Source organism: Dermacentor silvarum, chromosome 11, assembly GCF_013339745.2.
Source record: "Dermacentor silvarum isolate Dsil-2018 chromosome 11, BIME_Dsil_1.4, whole genome shotgun sequence".
Taxonomy (NCBI): Eukaryota; Metazoa; Arthropoda; class Arachnida; order Ixodida; family Ixodidae; genus Dermacentor; species Dermacentor silvarum.
The window spans coordinates 19,433,636-19,451,455 of NC_051164.1; the positions used below are offsets into that span (position 1 = coordinate 19,433,636).

Consider the following 17,820-nt stretch of genomic DNA (forward strand, 5'->3'; position numbering starts at 1 on the left):
ATCCATCGCTGCTTTTGCCCCAGAAATCTGTAAAATGTGTGAGAATGTGAACTTGCTTGCTGCACAACACACTGTTCAAGTGCTCTGGGCAGATGTATGGGCATCTGTACAGTGGGAAGAAAAACTGTACAAGTGCCATAACAAACAATAGGGTCACAGGCACTGTATTGCTTGGCCTTCTTGTACTCCTGTGCTCAGTGCAAAGAATCAAACATAGATCATCATAAAAGGACGTAATTTTTCCCTTTTATTTTCAAAGAAGGCAGAGGTTCACAGGAAGATGGAGATTTTAAGTATTCAACAGTGTTTGGAGCAAGGGATGTCTCTGGCTGGTACTAATGTCTTGACAAGGGCACTTGTGTTAATCAAGGAAACAACTGCTTTCCTTGGTATTGTTTATAAAGCACGCTCTCCCCCACCCCTACTGGTGAGGAGAATAAGGCAACTAGAGGAGCTAGTTGGTGCATGTATTCGTTGGCTTAAGGTGAGTTCTTTACAGGCCCCGTAAGCCATCTCTGACATTTTGAACACATTTTAAATAAATACATGCGTTGGGTACAGAATACTGTGACAATGGTTTCTGCTGAACATGGCAACGTTACGCACCGTAGGGAGGCTACTATTCTCTGAATTTCTTCAGTAGATTTACCATATTTACTTATGCTGATCGTAAAGAACAGTGCTCTACAGAACCGATCATATTGTTTTAATCTGTATCCCGTGCTCTTCACCTGTTGTCATTACTTTAGTCTTATTTATGTTTAGGAAAAGACCAGCTTTTTGCTTTCGTCTTTCACTTTGAGAATGAGTGTATTTACATGCTCCGTATAGTGCTGGTTAAAGCAAAAAATTTCCATTGCCACTGCTCTTAGATGTGCTGCTGTTTTGTTCGCCCAGGGCCTAGTGACCGTGACGAAGTCTGTGCCACCTGTGGCCTTGGCTTCACGCACTGCCCAGGCCACATTGGGTACATCAAGCTACCCTTGCTCGTGTTCAATCCCGTGTTCCTCAGGACTCTCTATCAGGTAGGGCTTACATCTGTGAAGTCGGGCTGATCGGTTGGTTCCCAAGTTGTGACGCTGGAGAGCTTTAGTATGGCACATAGCAGTAACTGCAACGGCCAAATTAATTTTTTATGCACTAGCATACCTGCCAGCCCTTCCAAATTTACCATAAAATTATGAATTGGGGCTTTTTCTATGGTTTTATGAATGGGTGTGTCAACTTTACAAAAAATAAAAAGTCAAAATGATATAAAATGATATATATAAATGATATAAAAAAGATATAAAATGAAATAAAAAGTAAAAAATGAAAAAGTCTGCATAATGTACGTGTTATGTGGAGCAGTATCACTTGACACCACAGGAAGCTTTGCTAGTGAGCTTGTCACCAAGTAAGCCTGTTTTCTTAATTTTTGAAGTTTGCTTTGAATATTATGATTTTTGGATGATACATTTTTTTTTCCGGTTCCCACGAAGATTGTATTCTTCGACGAAATTCCACTGTATACCCCTGATTTGTAAGTAGGACTTTTGCAAAACCATCGGAAACATTGTAGCAACTTCACATATCATTTATATTCATATATCAAGTTTATCCGCTTTAGATGCCCTGACAGACGCAGTTTACAGAACTGTGGTATCTGCTTTTGGTGTTTTTTGTTTTTGGTGCAGAGTTAACGATTTGGGGGGTAGACTTCATGCTTCAATTCTTTCAGGAACTTACCAGTTTTTAGTGACATTGTATAAAATTGTAGGCCCTTAATTGAAATTCTCCTTCTCAGAGTCGCTAGAATTTTTTTTCCGAAATGCAACAAATTTAATTCAGGTTTGTTGCCAGTCATGTTGCGTATTGTTACGAAGAGGGCTCAGAGCACATGAACCTGTTAGCTATTGGCTGTGAGTGTTACAAGAAAGGAAAGACAAGTTTTATGCCATAGCGAATAGGAACACAGCACGTTGAACATAGCAGTGCATATAAGTGTGTAGCAAGACTCAGCGTGCTGAACTGAAGCGGAGCCATCTGGAGTGTGTTCAATTTACCCGTAGCACAGTGTCAGAGGTGTCTTCCTTGCCACCACTTGACAGAACCGGCAAAAACAAGTCATGTACACGAGTGTGTACACTGCGGCTGAAGGGGATAACTTCTTTTTGTGCACGACACATCGCTTTTTGGTCGTGACTGCGTGCGGTGAGAGAAGTCTTCTTTAGCCTTCAAAAGAGTTGCCATGTTATGTGTGAAACAGCATGACTCCCTGTCCTTGCACTGACTGCGTCGATTGCTCTGCGCAGTTGCTTCGGGGCAGTTGCTTCGCCTGCCGCCGTTTGCTTTCGCCTCCAGTCGCCTGCCAGGTGGCACTGGCACAGCTGCAAGTGCTCCAGTACGGTGCCGTCGGTGTGGTGCAAGAACTGCAGGACATTGCCAACGAGACCCTGATTGACGACAGCGACAAGGGTCGGCTGACCCACCGCGGAGCCATCAGGGCTGCGCTGCAGCGGCGCATTGAGCAGTGTGTGGCGTCGGTCATCGACAGTGTTGGCGATGTGGAAGAGGCTCGTCGCGCAGCAGGTGCAGTGGTGCCAAGCCTCTCGTGTCGAGCGCGCGCTTGGCTTAGTGGCTTGTACCAGGTGTTACAGAATGGGTGCCTAGGAAAGGGAAGCAGAGACGAGGTGTGATGAAATTGGGAAATTTGCAGGCAAAATTTGGAATTAGAGCTAGCGCAAGACAGGGGTAATTGGAGATTGCTGGGAGAAGCCTTCATCTTGCAGTGGACATAAAAGTAGGCTAAGTGTTCTCTCTTATGCAGAACTCATATCTAGGCACCTGCCATTCTTGCGGTTAGGCTACATGGCTAGGAAGACATGAGCAGTAAGCAAAGTTTCAACGTCTTAGTATTCCTTCGCGGCAGTAGTGAAATTTTGTTACATGTATTGAAATTGATATTGATAAGCAGTTTGATCTGCCTTAATGAATCATGAAATGTAAAAATAAGCATACTATGGTGCCGTTTGCTTGAGTTTGTTGCTGTCTTTTAAAATTTTGCAACTGGCCATAGCAACTTAAATACGTCAAATCGGAAGCCCAGAGCAAAATGACACATGCCGTGTCAATGCTGTTGCAACGCCAACCTGAGGAAGCTTGCCGAGTACAACTGCTGTCATTAAGGCAAGTGACATTAGGCTTGTCTGTGTGGCATCACACAAATGTCACTAGAATTTAAGGCATTAACAAGTTAATGTCACTTTTTGTGTCTGTGTAGCATGGGTACAACTCTCATTGAACAAAGTGTGCAATTTGCCAGAAGGTGATTATTGCCACAATGGACAAGGCAGCTTTAAAAAGCCACCTGAAGAGAATGGATCCAATTCAGTGGCTGCTTAGCAACTAGCAGATTTCAATATTTGTTAGTTTGTGTGTATAAATGAAGCTTGATCCTCGTTCTTTGAATTGTGGCCAAAGAAATCCCTGAAATCCTTGGAATTGTCCTTGAATATTTATTTAAATATTGTGTAAAAACCCTGTACAACTGCGGAATTGAAGCGGTGCAGTAGTGAAACCATGTTTGCTTAGCAGAAATCTTAAGACTAGCACCACTTCCGAGATAGCGGGCCTTAATGTGCGCTGGTAACTACGTTGGCATTGCAGTTAAGGTTGTCCTGAACTGTTAGCGGCACAGCCTTGTGAACTGTTAACTGGTATGCAAATGTTTATGAAAACAGCAGGGATGTAAAAAAAAAAAAATTATACCTCCCTTCCACTCTGTGAAGATTGTCGAACAGCGAAGCTGTATTAGTTACACCGAGTGTTACGAGTGTTACATGTGCATGTGTTGCAAGTGATGCAATTACGTAAACACAAGTAAACACAGATCTACGACAGGAAGATATATTGAAACGTTGTGAGGCGAGAAGAGGCAGCGACTTCTGACGCTACTCGATGAGTGTCCAGTTCTCTTGTTGAAGCCTGCCGAGCAGCGGCTAGACGCATCAGCTGCAGTCACGGACATCGCGCGTGTTCGGCGTGAACGCGGAAAAAATGTGGACGGGGTCGGCAGCAGCTCTGCACATTATCCGAAAGGGCTCGCCGCACAGAAATACCTTCTCTTATACCCATCGCCTCTTCTCCTTGTGGCCAGCGAGGCTTCTCATTGGTCACCTCCTCCCCCAGTGCACGCTCTCTCATTAATCGCATCCTCCCCCAGCACGTCTCTCCTCCTCTGCTGGTCACGTGACCTGCCCTCCCCCGGCACGGCTCTCAGTATCTTCTGGTCATGTGACCTGCGTGATACCGGAGGACAGACGGACGGCGCAGCCTTGACCTACAACAGCTCCGCTATTAAAAAAAAAGAAAGCGGTGTTTTGCATAAGAAAGAGCATCTGGTATTACGGCGAAGCTGTATACCTCTACGAGCCAAGGAAATTTTTGTGTCGTTCGCGTAAGCAAAAAACGCCAGGCTAAAAATTGAATACCAGCAGCATATCTCCTTTGAAATCAGGCATACAGCATACAGCTCAGCACTCGTTTTCAAAAGAAAAAACGCCAAACAAGCATCAAAACCACATGATGGATGACAAGACGCATGTGAACAATGGGAACACCCTCCAGACGCGTTCTGATAAACATTAGGTTTGCAGCTGCTTCGAAAGGGGTTGACGTCATTCAAAACGTTCGTGTGAAGTGCAAACCGTATAATGTATGATAATGACGTCTGCGAATAATGCGAAGCATGTTCCTTCTCCCGCGTGTGTTTCCCAGTAAAGATTATGGTTGTGTAAGCTACTCCGAGTGGAAAAGTACCCAACAGCATAGAAATCGCATAGTAATGTCACCACGGTCTAGCAACTCATTCAATTCTTTCTAGGCTACCATGGGTAGACCTCGAAAAGTAAAGGTGTCAGAAGAACAGCGTGAATATAATGCCGTTGTGAAGTAATACAGGCTGTGATTAAGTACATTTAACTTGTCTCTAGTTTCACTCTTTGTAGAGCCACGTGTGTGAATTCAAGTTATGTCACAATGGGTAATCGTGGGTGTCGTGTACAGCTTCGCTGTCCAACCACCGTCACAATGTGGACTGGAGCCACATTTTTTATGTGTAGTTGTAGTACATGTAGGTTGTAGGGGCCGGGGCTAATACTGTCATTGATGAGCGAGCTAATGGGAATATCTGATGGCCAAACAGTTCTGTAGGTTGAGATATGCCAGGAGTAGTTGCACTTGTATGACTGTCATTGGTTTGCCCGTTCTCTTACTGGAAAGAATGCGTTACTGTTCTTGCTTCCTTGAAAGGGAGCGATAAGGTAGACTATACAATTGAGGTAACGGAATTTATATATCTACAAGTACTGCAAACAGCAGTGTTGCTCTAGCATGATGTGGTTTACAGAACACGAGTCATAGTTTTCGATAAAAGTAATAGATGCGTCATTCAGCAATGGATGCAGGTAAACACTTCGCACACATAACTTTTGGAGAACCTGGAGGGCATAGGATTGAAGCAGACAGGGAGACCTGTGAGAGGAACCAGAGGAACCGTAGGCTGGTTATGGGCTATGCAGCTGTTCTGGGGCTGGTGCGAGAAACGGGAATGTGTCTTGCTCTCCCCGACAGAATTTCCTCAGGCTTGCAGGTAGAAAGCAAAGCTGCTACATGGCACCAGTGAAAATGATGCTACAGAAACCATGCCATTCAGGGCTCGTAGCAGTTTTTAAAATCTTTGCTGGACGAACTTAGATGTATGTAGTCTGTAGGCCCTTTAATGGCCAAAGAGAGAACTTGCTAGAATGTCAAAATGGGCTGGACCAGCCCAGCCTATTACTGGCACTTAGAAAGAGTGCTCAAACACCTGGATGAGACACACTGGTCCTTGGCACTATTGCAAAAAAATTGTAACCGACTAAGACTCGTCCATGGAACCTTTAAAAGGTAAAGTTTCGTGATTAAATAATCCTAGAATGTTGCTTTTTGCTAAGCTTAGGTGATTTTATTTGTGAATATGACCACGAGGTTTATGCAAGATAAGAGTCAGGCCAATGTAATTTGTTCAGCATCTTTATGGCAGGCAGCCATCTCATTCGTGTTGCCTGGTGATGGTTTATGGCAAAAAAAAAAAAGGCCTAGTGAACACTTTTTTTTGTTTGTATTAGATAAAGGTCCTAGACCTTGAAATCCTAGAAGAAATAGTAGCAAGCCTCAGAGCACTTGAAAGTGCACTTTGCTATGCATATAAGGAGTGGACAAGCAATAAAACCAATGGCTTTGTGTAACCAGTCTTCGCACTGTTCTTTCTTGATAAGCCCAGCTCGAATGAACTCATTCTTAGAGTATTTGTGCAAAGAAAATTAAAACGAAAGAAATACTAATCCCAAGGAAAACTTAACGTCTTCAAAGGAGCACTAAAATTACATTTTAAACCTTTTTTTGTGTGTATTCAGGGGCGATGTGGGCCTAAAATTGCAATTTTCTCCAAAAGCATGCATTTATAGGTTTCAATTGTTTTGTATTCCTCAACTAATAAAGAAGATTATCACTAAGTTTGGTTGCCATCTGTGCTGTAGAAAAGAAAGAATGTCACTGTAGTCAATGTTTTACCAAGGGGACTTGTCTTTGTGAAGGCAACAGTTTTAACAGAACCAGTTGTTGCCCTGACGAAGTGTTAGCTTCAGCGACATTGCTTGTTCGACCTCTGTTGATGAAAGAATTTCTAAGGGACTAGTAGGTCTGAGACCTAATAGCCAGGGGTTTGTGCTGCCCTGCAGATGTGAAGAATGTCGTCGAGTGCAGGCAGCGGATCGTGAAGACGTTCATCCGCGAACATCTGATGGGGGCACCGCGCAAGTGCCCGCACTGCGGAGAGTTGCGCCGAGCCATGACCATCCAGAACAACAGCCGCTTTGTGTACACCAGCAAGATCCGACCCGTGGTGAAGCCACCCACCTCGTCCTTGCCCTTTAGGTGAGACACCACTGCCACTGCTGTCCCCGATTCAGTGTGTGCAGGTATTAATTGTGTATGAGCAAAGTGTATTTTTAGCAAGAACACTAGGGGGTAATCTGGTGGTGATGCCTGCATACTCTGCCAGTGTGCAGAAGTATGGACAGCTGAGCGGATTGGTGTGGCAACATGATGAAACAGTGCCAAAGTCGAACACGAAGAAAAGAACCTCCTTACCCCCACTTAGCGGACCGTTGCAAGAAAATGCGGCTGTACTCCTCGTTTCAGTCACATTAACATTTTCGACCGCAATCATGATCAACTTAACGATAAGATTATTGAAGTTTTTCACATCCATTGCCTTCAAAATTAATGTATGAGCCAGCCTTCCATTACACTATCAAGCTAAGAAATAGAATATCTCTTGCATTCATGTGACCCGCCGCGGTGGCTCAGTCAGCCAAGGCATTGTGCTGCTGAGCACGAGATCGCGGGATCGAATCCCAGCCACTGCAGCCGCATTTCGATGGAGGCGAAATGCAAAAATGCCTGTGTGCTTGCGTTGTAGTGCACGTTAAAGAACCTCAGGTGGTCAAAATTAATCTGGAGCCCTCCACTACGGCGTGCCTCATAATCAGAACTTGTTTTGGCACGTAAAACCACAGAATGAAGAAGAAGAACAACATTCATGTGGCCCCCGATCCTGATGGCATGCGACTGTGTGAGCACATCTTTCTGTCCTACTTTTTTTTTTTTTTTAAGTTTATTAATTTTTCTGAAATGTCTACTGTTTTTTCCACCAGGTAGCGCATGTGAAAACTTAGTCGCATGCATCTAAACATAAATAGTTGCAAATAAAGTGTGTATGTATGCCACAGTAGATGTGTGTTCAGGGCAAACATAAACAAAAATGCATGCTGCTCCCTTTCAGACAACCGTGTGCGCTGATTGGTCTCTATAAGTGACCTAGCTCCGGGAGCCCATCTCGGCTCATGTCTTGATAGGATGTAGCATCGTAAAGTTAAAAAAAAAAAAAAAACTTTTGGGTGGAGCCTTGCCCCCTTGCCATCCGCCCCCATGTAGCTTCCAGCTTGCTAGTGAAGACAAAAGGAGACAGAAAGCTGCTCAACGGTGTGATAACTGCCTCTAACTCTGCTTATACGTGAAGGATTTGGAAAATTTTTGTGGCAGGAGATTCGCAATGGACTTGCGAAGCTCCGCTGGGCAAAATGTAATGCTCCCCGCTAGTTTATTCTCTACCTTCGCGTCTGTTCGGGACAGGAGGGGATGTGAACTGTCTCTGTCTGCAGGCGTACGTACAATGGCGTTGAGGAAGAGGACTACGTGTTAGCCGAGGAGGAGGAGGAGCGGCAGCGCCAAGCCCAGCAGAAGCAGGCCGAGGAAGAGGCGGCGGGCGGTGCGCTGTCCTACTTGACCCCCGTTGAGGCTCGTGCCCACCTGCGAGAGCTGTGGACCAATGAGCGATCGCTGCTGCAGAACCTGTTCGGCATCCTGGCCCTCGCGTCCAACTCTCACGAGTGCCCCGTCGATATGTTCTTCCTCGAGGCGCTAGTTGTGCCTCCGACACGGTTTCGCCCGGTGAGTTCTTGTTTTGAACGCTAGGAGGTATTGGGGGCGAGGACATACCATGGCGCCACCATGCGGAGTCATCCGTGTGACGTGCAAAGTTGGATTGCTCCGCCAGCCCTCTCCAGCTCAGCCCGTAGCCGCTTTCGCGTCGTTATTATTATTATTATTATTGTATTTCACTTCAATGAAATCAGTAAAATACTGCTATGGCTTCATCACTGACTGTACGATATGTTAAATAACTGTTCCAAAAAAAATTAACTGCCTTATAAAGCCTTAGACATAGCCCCGATTGCAGGCGTCGTTTGGTATGGCCACCGACGTGGAAACCACGGAGGCCGAGTCCGCTGCTTTTGCAAGATCTAAGAAACCATTGTGTCGAATTCAAACTAAACATCAAATGGGCATTAGCACATGCTTGCGGTAAAGAAACATATTTTTGCTGCAAGAAAGGCATGCAATGTGTTGACTGTGTAATTTAATTCATTGTAGGTTTGCATCTACAAAGGGGCTGTTGTTGACACAAATGAATAGCATTCGCAAATGTATATTTCTGTTTAGCAGCCATACCCCCATGGAACACGACGCAAGTGGTTTCTCTGTTTTGTGGGAAGCAACGCAACGCTTTGAGGTGCACCTTTCTCACATGATTTTAGGCATGCATACACAGGAGAGCCATATGCATGTGCGCGCGTCATTCAGATAGTTTAGTTTTATTTTTCTGACAGCAGTTCCCCTCTGTGACGTTGTAGCTAGATAACATTTTACATTTTCGCCAGTGTGATGATGAGCACACGTTTGTCTGCAGCACGATTTTAATATTTCTCTATTGCTTCTTATTGCGCGAATCTTGCATGGTTGTCACACGGTGCATTTTCGAGCCAGATTGGGATCGAATTTTTCGACGATTGACCCCTTCCACAGTTTGCACAAGGGGGCCCATCAAGATAGAGAAATTTGGTCCCGATCGGGCTTTCTCGTGTGACACCACGGCTCAGGGCGCAAGGCAGCGCTTTTTCCACCCTGCCGCGAAAGTAACAAATGTTGTGCTGGCGCTTTGCGGCCAGCGAGCAGTGCCCAGCGATTGAAACGTGATACTAGGAGCGTGTGGCCGCCAGCACTTCTCGATACATTTCTGTATCGCATGAATGCACGATTCTTTGTGATGTATTATGACTGCATTCAGCCCATTGTCGATCACCTACTGCTCACCAGTGGCGGAAGATGCACTGGGCCCCATGTTCTCCAAGTATTTTGTATCACTCGCTGAACACTGTACATGAGCGATTGTCCAACTTCGTCTGCTACTCACTGAACATTTGCGCTCTGAGTCCGTACACAAAGTCTTCTTCACAGAAGTGCTTACTGCAAACACGTGCATATGATCTCGGTTCCTATTTTATCAGCCATGCGTCGCGCAGTTTCTTATCTTTGGGGTAAAAGTGAAAGCTCACGCCCTGTTCCTTGGCATGCGTAGCGCACTGCGGCACAGAACAGTAACGTACCATGCCGCCAATAACTTTGAGCGCATTTTCCAATGTGTAGTCTCTAGGTGTCCGCGCACATTAAGTGAGTACAAAACAATGCTGTTCCAACGGGAAAACACTAGGAAATCGTAGTTAAAAAACGTGTTCCAACTGTCTGTTTCCCTTCGTCGGAGTAAGGTGGGATCACTTGATGCAACTTTGCACATCAAAACGGTTGCTGTGCCCGCATCTCCAGGGGTGGGCCTCGCGCCCAATGGACACATGTGAGTGGGAAGAAGGGGGATCGTGGATGGATGCGAAGGTGCACTGCATTGTGTTAATGGGGCATGCATGAAAAAATAATTATGATGTGTGCATCAGCTTGTATTTGTGTTTTCTTCATGTGTGTCACGTCAGAACTACCGTACTTACCCTATTCCAACGCCTTTAAATCTGATGCGCACCCAATTTTCGCGCAATTAAAGTATGAAAAGGAAGTGCACCTGAATGTAACGGGCTGCTGATTCATTCAAGAAAAATATACAGTTATATCTGCTTATAACGAACCTCCATATAACGAATTCCTGGATATAACGAAGTTTTTCTATTCCCCGCCGTTACTCCATAGAAGAGACCTCTATGTAACGAAGTGGCCGTGGGAGACCCCCTCGAAATAACGAATTTTCTCCGCTGACAACCTAGACATTTCGCCCCAAATTTTGTCATTTTTGCGCGAGCAGCAACCGGAAGCACCTTCTCCGCCGTGACGGAATGCGAAGCGGCGGCGTTGCGCTTAGTGCGCTCGAATTCACAGCGACTGCGAGGCGCGAGCGAGCGAGCGTGCGCGAGACGTACCTGCATCCCTCGACCCGGCGATCTTGCCGCCGGGGGCGTGACCTGGTGTGACATTCCAAGGATGAGTGCTTCGACGAAGAAACGCAAGATATTCATGCAAACCTGATCCCGCTGCTTGCTGCAGCTGGCCTAGCCCACCAAGCCGGCACTCTCCTTTTCCAGTTGATGTTGCTGAAGGAAAAAAAAAAACTTTTTCTTTTTTCATTGCGCTGGCAGCGCCACTCTTTGGTTACTGCGCAAGTCTCTGCGCTTCACTTCAGTAACCTGACACTAGGTGACACTATACGACGCTGCGACACCGTCGTGTCGCTCGCTCTTCGTTTCCGACACCTCGCGTTTGTGCGAAACGACACGCGTCCACGCATCCAGTACCTGGTGTGACATTCCAAGGATGAGTGCTTCGACGAAGAAACGCAAGATATTGACTCTTGAGGACAAAATGGCCATCTTGGACGCCGTTTCTGGAGGCCAAAAAAAGAAGGATGTAGCTGCCAAATTTGGCATCCCAGCTAGTTCTTTGTCCACAAATTTAAATGCGGAAGATGCGATTTGCTGCGCTGTGGAGCGTGGCACGGACAGAAAGAAGTGCAAGTGATCAACATATGCAGACGTCGACAGAGCTGTGTTCACATGGTTTATGGACATGCGGGCACTAAACATACCCATCATCGGGGCGCGTTAGAATCGAGTAAATATGGTAAGCCTTTCTTTTTCGAATTTTCGTTCCAAACCTGCATATAATGAAATCCTCTTTATAACAAAGTTTTTCGGGAAATTGTCAATTTCATTATATCCGGGTTTAACTGTAGCATGCCTCCCACATTCGCAATCGCAATAAAATGACACGCAGGATTGATGTTCGCAGGCGAGAATATTTTATTTATTATAATTTTTTTCTAATGAACTTTCATGATAAAAGTGGCGCGTGATAGTCGCCCTTTGTGCTTCATCGGCCGCAGACGCCAAGCACCCGGAGGAAGATGCTTGAGCGATTGCTTTTAGAGATATTACTATCACTTTCGCAAGACTGCATCGGACTCTCCGAAGTATGCGTCCAACAGCGTTCCTGGTACTGTGTGCAGATGGCGAGCTTGACACAGCCCCAGAAACGCTGGGGCCGATTTATGCCAATGCATCTGATGCCATGTCACATTAAATATCACAAAAATGATAGTATCTCTAAAAGTTACTGGTTGAAAATACTGCTCAAGATTGTAGTCGAGCACAGATTGAACCAACCTCACAAAAACGTGCTTCGTCACCATCTTGTGATGGCGATCACGCTGCGTCTGATGGCTCTGATGGTAGGCTCTTGCCAACTCCACGAATGCTGTTTTGGTTTCATATCCGATTGTAACATGCAGGCAGCTTTTGGACCCATTTTCTCGGAAGAAAGTGCGCGTTAGATTCGGGTAAATACAGCATGCAGTGCAACTTCGCAGCCAAGATCAAAAACCAACTAGCCTACACACAACTGTTTATTAAAGGAGAACTGGCACAAAATATTTGTATCTCTTTTACTGCTCCGTTATATAGCTGCCGACTCTGTAATCACGGTATGACACGTCAATCAACATGCAACAAATCATGAATTATAACTAGGGTTGGGCGAATATTGAACATTTTTGAATATTTGATAGAATGTTAAGCTATTCGGTATTCGCTTCGAATCGAATTTTAGTATTCGGAATTTTCGAATTTTCGGAACAAACGAATATTAATTTGAAAACGTACAATGAACAGTTTCGGTTACTGTGTGTAAATTACATCCCATTGACACGGCTCATAACCAAGACAAGCCATAAACGAAGCCTTCATGCCACCAATCTATTTTCCATTGTTAAAGTTTTGGATTCCGTACAGCGTCGCAATAAATTTTTCTGTTATCATTCGCATGCATAGTGTTGGAAAATCTGTCCTGTCCAGTACACTTATACTTCTGTTGTCCGTGTGTTTCTAGTGCAGTATCCCCTTTTTACGAGATGAACATCCACTATCTAGCCCAACTTGCCGCTCTACAGAAAAAGGTACACGACAAGAGGGACGACAAGAGGTTGTTGTCTATATCTTCGCTTTCCTTGGCAGTGTCGTTTGTCTGTGACCAATCCGCAACTTTGGTATCAAACACTTGGTGAAGCAGCGTTGATAAGGCCTAACAGCCAAGGAAGTGTTGCCATGATGAAAATTTGTTGATGTTGTTGCGAAGTTTGCTGTTCATCAAATGGCTCATTGGTGATTGCGCCTGATATTAGGCGTATGAGATAGGCTGAAGGCCGTAGAAGCAGCATGCGGGTTTGTGGACAACCAGGGGTGCTTCACTGCAAACTACCTGATCTACAACATGCGTTAAGTTTGTGCGGTTACTGGATGGAATGGGCCTCATGAACTGGTATGGTGGCACTGCTGCTTTGTAACACTCAGTGCTGCTTACTGGACCCGGTGCGTAGATTCTCATCACAACCTGACGTACCGCTAGCGTGGCCTCGTCAGCGCCTGATTCTGGAAGCCACAAGCTTTGTGACGCAAAGCAGTGCATGTTCGGATTTCTGGTAACGGAAAAAAACAATTTGAAAAGCTTGTAGTGTGCTGCATGAGTGAGCTCTTTCGACCGGCAAGCAATATTCAAGCCACGAAAGAAAACATTTAGGGCGTTATTGGAAGTGGCAATGCCGGCTGCTGTTGTGTGCCATCTGCTTATTTTCTCCTTCCTTTCGCACTGCTTGGAGTTGAGCAATGTTACACATTTAGTGACCGATGCTGCTTCCTAAGTTTTGTGCGTATGGTGATTTGAGCTAATCATTTTTCGGAGGCGCGTCCCTGCTTCGTAGGCGTCTACATTATGTAATCACCAACAGTAAGATTTTATAATTTAATTTTGACTGTTTTTCTGAGCCATATTTTCTTGTATACTCTGTGCCTGCCTTATCATCAGCGAACTAATAGGAAACGGTCGTTGTTGGAACTACGGCGGTGGCGCCACTTACGTAAGGCTGTCTCGAGCTCACTGTTTATATCTTTGGTGCTTGCTGCTAACAGAAGCATGGGAATCAATATGAGAGTGGTAGTGTTAAGCAAAGTATGAATTTTTTTGCGTACAGTCGAACCCACTGATAACAATATTCAAGTGCCACGAAAATTTCATTGCTATAACTGATAATTGTTATAACCGGGTTGCATGAAAAAAGTTCAAAATAGGGGGATTTGCATAGCTGTTGTGAGAAAACTATAATGGCGGGGAGGCCATAGCCCCTCCCCCCCACCTTCCTCCATCTGGCTGCTGATTGTGTTGACTCGTTGAACTGTTAAACTCTGCTTCCTGCGCTCTTCGATCACGTGTAACAAGCTGTGGCTGTCGGTGTTCAAGAATGGCACTTCTATAACAACTGCAAAATGGGGTCACGGGTGGTAAGTGATATGCGAGCTCCGCCGAGGGGCATTTTAAAAATGCGAGGAGGCTGCCGCGGCAGCCTCTCGGCTTGAGAAATCCAGAAGAAACACTGGGGCAAGATCGCCACAAGCTTCTCGCCACGTACTTCTCACTGGCTTCCACGAGAAAACCCCATGTCTGTCAGCTTTGCTTGCTTTACGTGAAGCTTGCCGACATCCATCTCTCGTGAAGGTCTCCGGCGAAAATGAAGCCCCGGAGGGACTGAATCAACTGCAAGGCCTCCTGCGAAAGCAACATTGAGGCAGCCTGCCCTACCGCGTCATCGCTGCCACCGTTGTCGTCGCTATTCGATGGAAGCACATTTGCAACGATCACCTCATCCGTTAGAAGTTTACAAATCAGTAGCGGTGCGCTTTCTTTTCACCGGCAACGTCGTGCAGTGCCGATGATCAGGCGGGCGGATCAGCCATCTTCCGTTTCAGCGGCAAGTCAAATGAGGCTCAGAAACCATGTGGCCCGGAACGACTTCGACGTAACCAACGAAGACGAGCATGAGCAACTTAGTCTGTTGGCAGAACTGCGCAGAATGAGGGGCCAGCGTGCAGTCTATGAGCAGCGCAATTGGGCAGTTGGTGCCGTCCATTCGTGTTTCGGATGGTGGTGCGGCGTAGAGCTATGGGCGCAGCCCATTCGTGATCGGAGGGGTGGAAGGGCGACGAGAGAGGTGCACGAGGCTGGCGATGCAGAGAAGGCTGGACAACAGCATGTGGTGGCGTTCTGTGGCTTGAACTTCTTTTTTGCTTTTCAAGGATTTTGCATTCCATTCCCTTTCGGCAGGGACACCCAGTAGCCAGACTTCATCGTTATAACCGATAATGTGGCATGGGGGCATTGTAGTAAGCGGGTTATTTCACCATAGTAAACATACAAAAGTTGATGGTGCAGCATTGTCTCATTGTTATAGCCGATATATTGTTAAAACTGGTATCGTTATAAGTGGGTTTGACTGTAGTTGCTTTTTAAAATGAAATGATATGCTACGTCTGCTACCGCCACACATGAATGCTATTGTTTCTAGAGCATAGCCAACTTTTGCTCTCCGCTGCCAATGGACCGTGATAGCAAGGCGACAAGGTTTGTCGTTACCCTATCCAAATATCATGACTCTCCATAGACGACGGCAGTTTTTTGGTGATCTGTCAGGTACAGAATCTGACTCTGTATGCCCCCGTTTTTAAAGTGTCTGTTCACTTCTCGTGCTGCAGATGAACTTCATGAATGGCCGCAAGTACGAGAATGCGCAGACGGTGAGCCTCTCACGGGTGCTGCAGTGTTGTGACACCCTGAGAGCGGTGCTCAAGCTGCTCGGGCGCAGGGGCTCGGACCAGTCTGAGCGGCCAGAGGACCAGATGGAGACCGAGCGGCTCGAGGTGGGAAATACCATATTTACTCAACTCTAACTTACCCTCAATTGCAACACACAGGGGATTTTATCTGTGCAGATTACAACCACTTTCAGTGCCAATGGTGATAGCGTGTCAGTCTTGTAGCTTTTAATGCAATTGAGCATTCTTAATATACTTAATACATTTTCTGGTATGTTTGTGTGTCTTTTCTATGGTGCCTAACCATTTTCCTGCCAACTTGGGTCACTGAGTCGTTCATTGTCTAATGGGTAGAATAGCATGCTGGTGTGCTGAGCGAACTGGGTTCAGAACCATCCATTGAACCAACTTGGGTGACCAGGAATGTGACACTAAGTATTGTACAGTCAAACCTCGTTAATTCGAACTGCCGGTTAATTCGAACTGACGCTGTGGTCCTGTCAAAGTTATGTGTATTTCAATAAGCGAAAACGCTCGGTAATTCGAACGCAAAAGCATTTGCAACAGTTAATTCGAGCATACCGTGGACCGACAATGCTTTCAGCAGTGCACCAAATAACGCGGCGGCGCCTCCGACCGGCATTGCTCCGACACCGCCATAGAGCAAAAGCTTAGGAGAGACCCCTTAATGCAGCGGCGGAGGCCCAGTCCGGCCAACGAAACTGCCCACACCGGCAAACGCTCGCTTCCCGACAACGGCAGAAAACGAAACTTCAGGGAGCGGGCTAATCTGCGCCGGCCGGCTGTACCAGTGGCGAGGCCAAATCGCTTCCCTCGGAGTTGCCGAGGCCAAATCCGCTTCCCTGCCGCCCTCCTCCCTCACCTCCGACAGTCTCCACGCGCGCCCGCCCATCACCATCTGGCGCCGTCCGCTCGTTTGCTGCCGTTATCGGGAACCAAGCGATGGCCGGCGTGAGCGGTTGTGCGCCGCATTATGACTCACACTGTTCGTGCATCGTGCTATGGTGCTTGAATACTTCAAAAAGACGTCCTTTCTTTAATTTGAACTTCTTTTAATTCGAACAAATTTCCGGGCCCCTTCGAGTTCGAATTATCGAGATTCGACTGTAATTACGATTATATATTAAGATTATAAGGCGAAGGGATGCTGTTAAAAAAATAAGTGACACATCACTAATGTTGCCTTTTGTAATATTTGTTTTAGTATTTTTTTTCTTCTTGTAATTCCTGTGGCCCCCCTTACTCAATGCCCCTAAATGGCCCTGTAAGGTATTTTGAATGAATAAATAAAAGTGGATGCCTGCAGGGCTTTATTTATCGTTTCTGCAAACTGCTGCTGCAAAAGTGGTGACGTCCTTGTCACTGTGGGCGATAATGGCGTCGTCTTCCGTGACAGCTGCTAAGGTTATTGGACAGACAGCACTCCAGAATTGCCCGCAGCACGATCAGCACGGAGGCAAAGCCTTTCCGGATTGTGTGGTGACCCACCGTGCAACCATGAAGATTGCTTGCTTGACATGCCTGCACAATAGGGCTGATCGTATTGTTGAGGGTGCGAGTAAGAAAGAAAAAAGCTGTTATATTCGTGTCACGAACTTGAGTACAGTAGAACCTCATTCGTACGTTTCTGAAAAAGAAAAAAAAAGTGAGAAAGGACATACGAACCGGGAGAATGTATGTTCCGAAGTCACTAAAAAAAATTGGCAGACTCAACTGTTGTTGCCTTCTTTGTGAAGTGAAGCGTTGCGAGATCATTGCAGCACAAGACGCCGAAGCGTGTCCCGAGCAGCACGAGACGCACATTGTCGTTCTTGCGGCTCTGACAATATTTCGTTCGGGCTCCTAATATTGGGCCTCTGCCAGCAGCTTCCTTGGGCGGGGCATTTGGCCAAGAAGTTTCGACATGCCCACTAAGTGAGAATTGTGCACCTGCGTGCCGACGGGGCTTGAGTGACCCGTGATGTGTTTTGTCGTTTTTTTGTTGTATGCTGTTTTAAGAAGGCGATGGGAAACCAAACCAAAATGGAGCTGATAGGTGATGCCACAATGCGATACCATCAGAGTGAAACATGACGCTCGGTTTGCACCACCTGCAGCAGGAAATGGCAGCGTATTTGGGTTATCGCCTATTAAAAGCGTGCAGTAAGCTTCCAATGGCCCTGCATCACACGCGGTGTGAAACGATAGGTGAACATGCTTATCGCAATGGGGCTCGCGGTGATGGCTGTGAATGTGACAT

General features: G+C 46.2%; 1 protein-coding gene across 1 annotated transcript in view; it reads left to right on the forward strand.

The window, feature by feature from the left end:
• Nucleotides 1-17,820, forward strand: part of LOC119432447 (DNA-directed RNA polymerase I subunit RPA1-like) — a 112,819-nt gene that overhangs the window by 3,787 nt on the left and 91,212 nt on the right. The window contains 5 exon segments of the mRNA XM_037699610.2: nucleotides 898-1,025; nucleotides 2,295-2,571; nucleotides 6,762-6,957; nucleotides 8,247-8,535; nucleotides 15,501-15,665. Coding sequence (XP_037555538.1) covers nucleotides 898-1,025; nucleotides 2,295-2,571; nucleotides 6,762-6,957; nucleotides 8,247-8,535; nucleotides 15,501-15,665 — 1,055 coding nt within the window.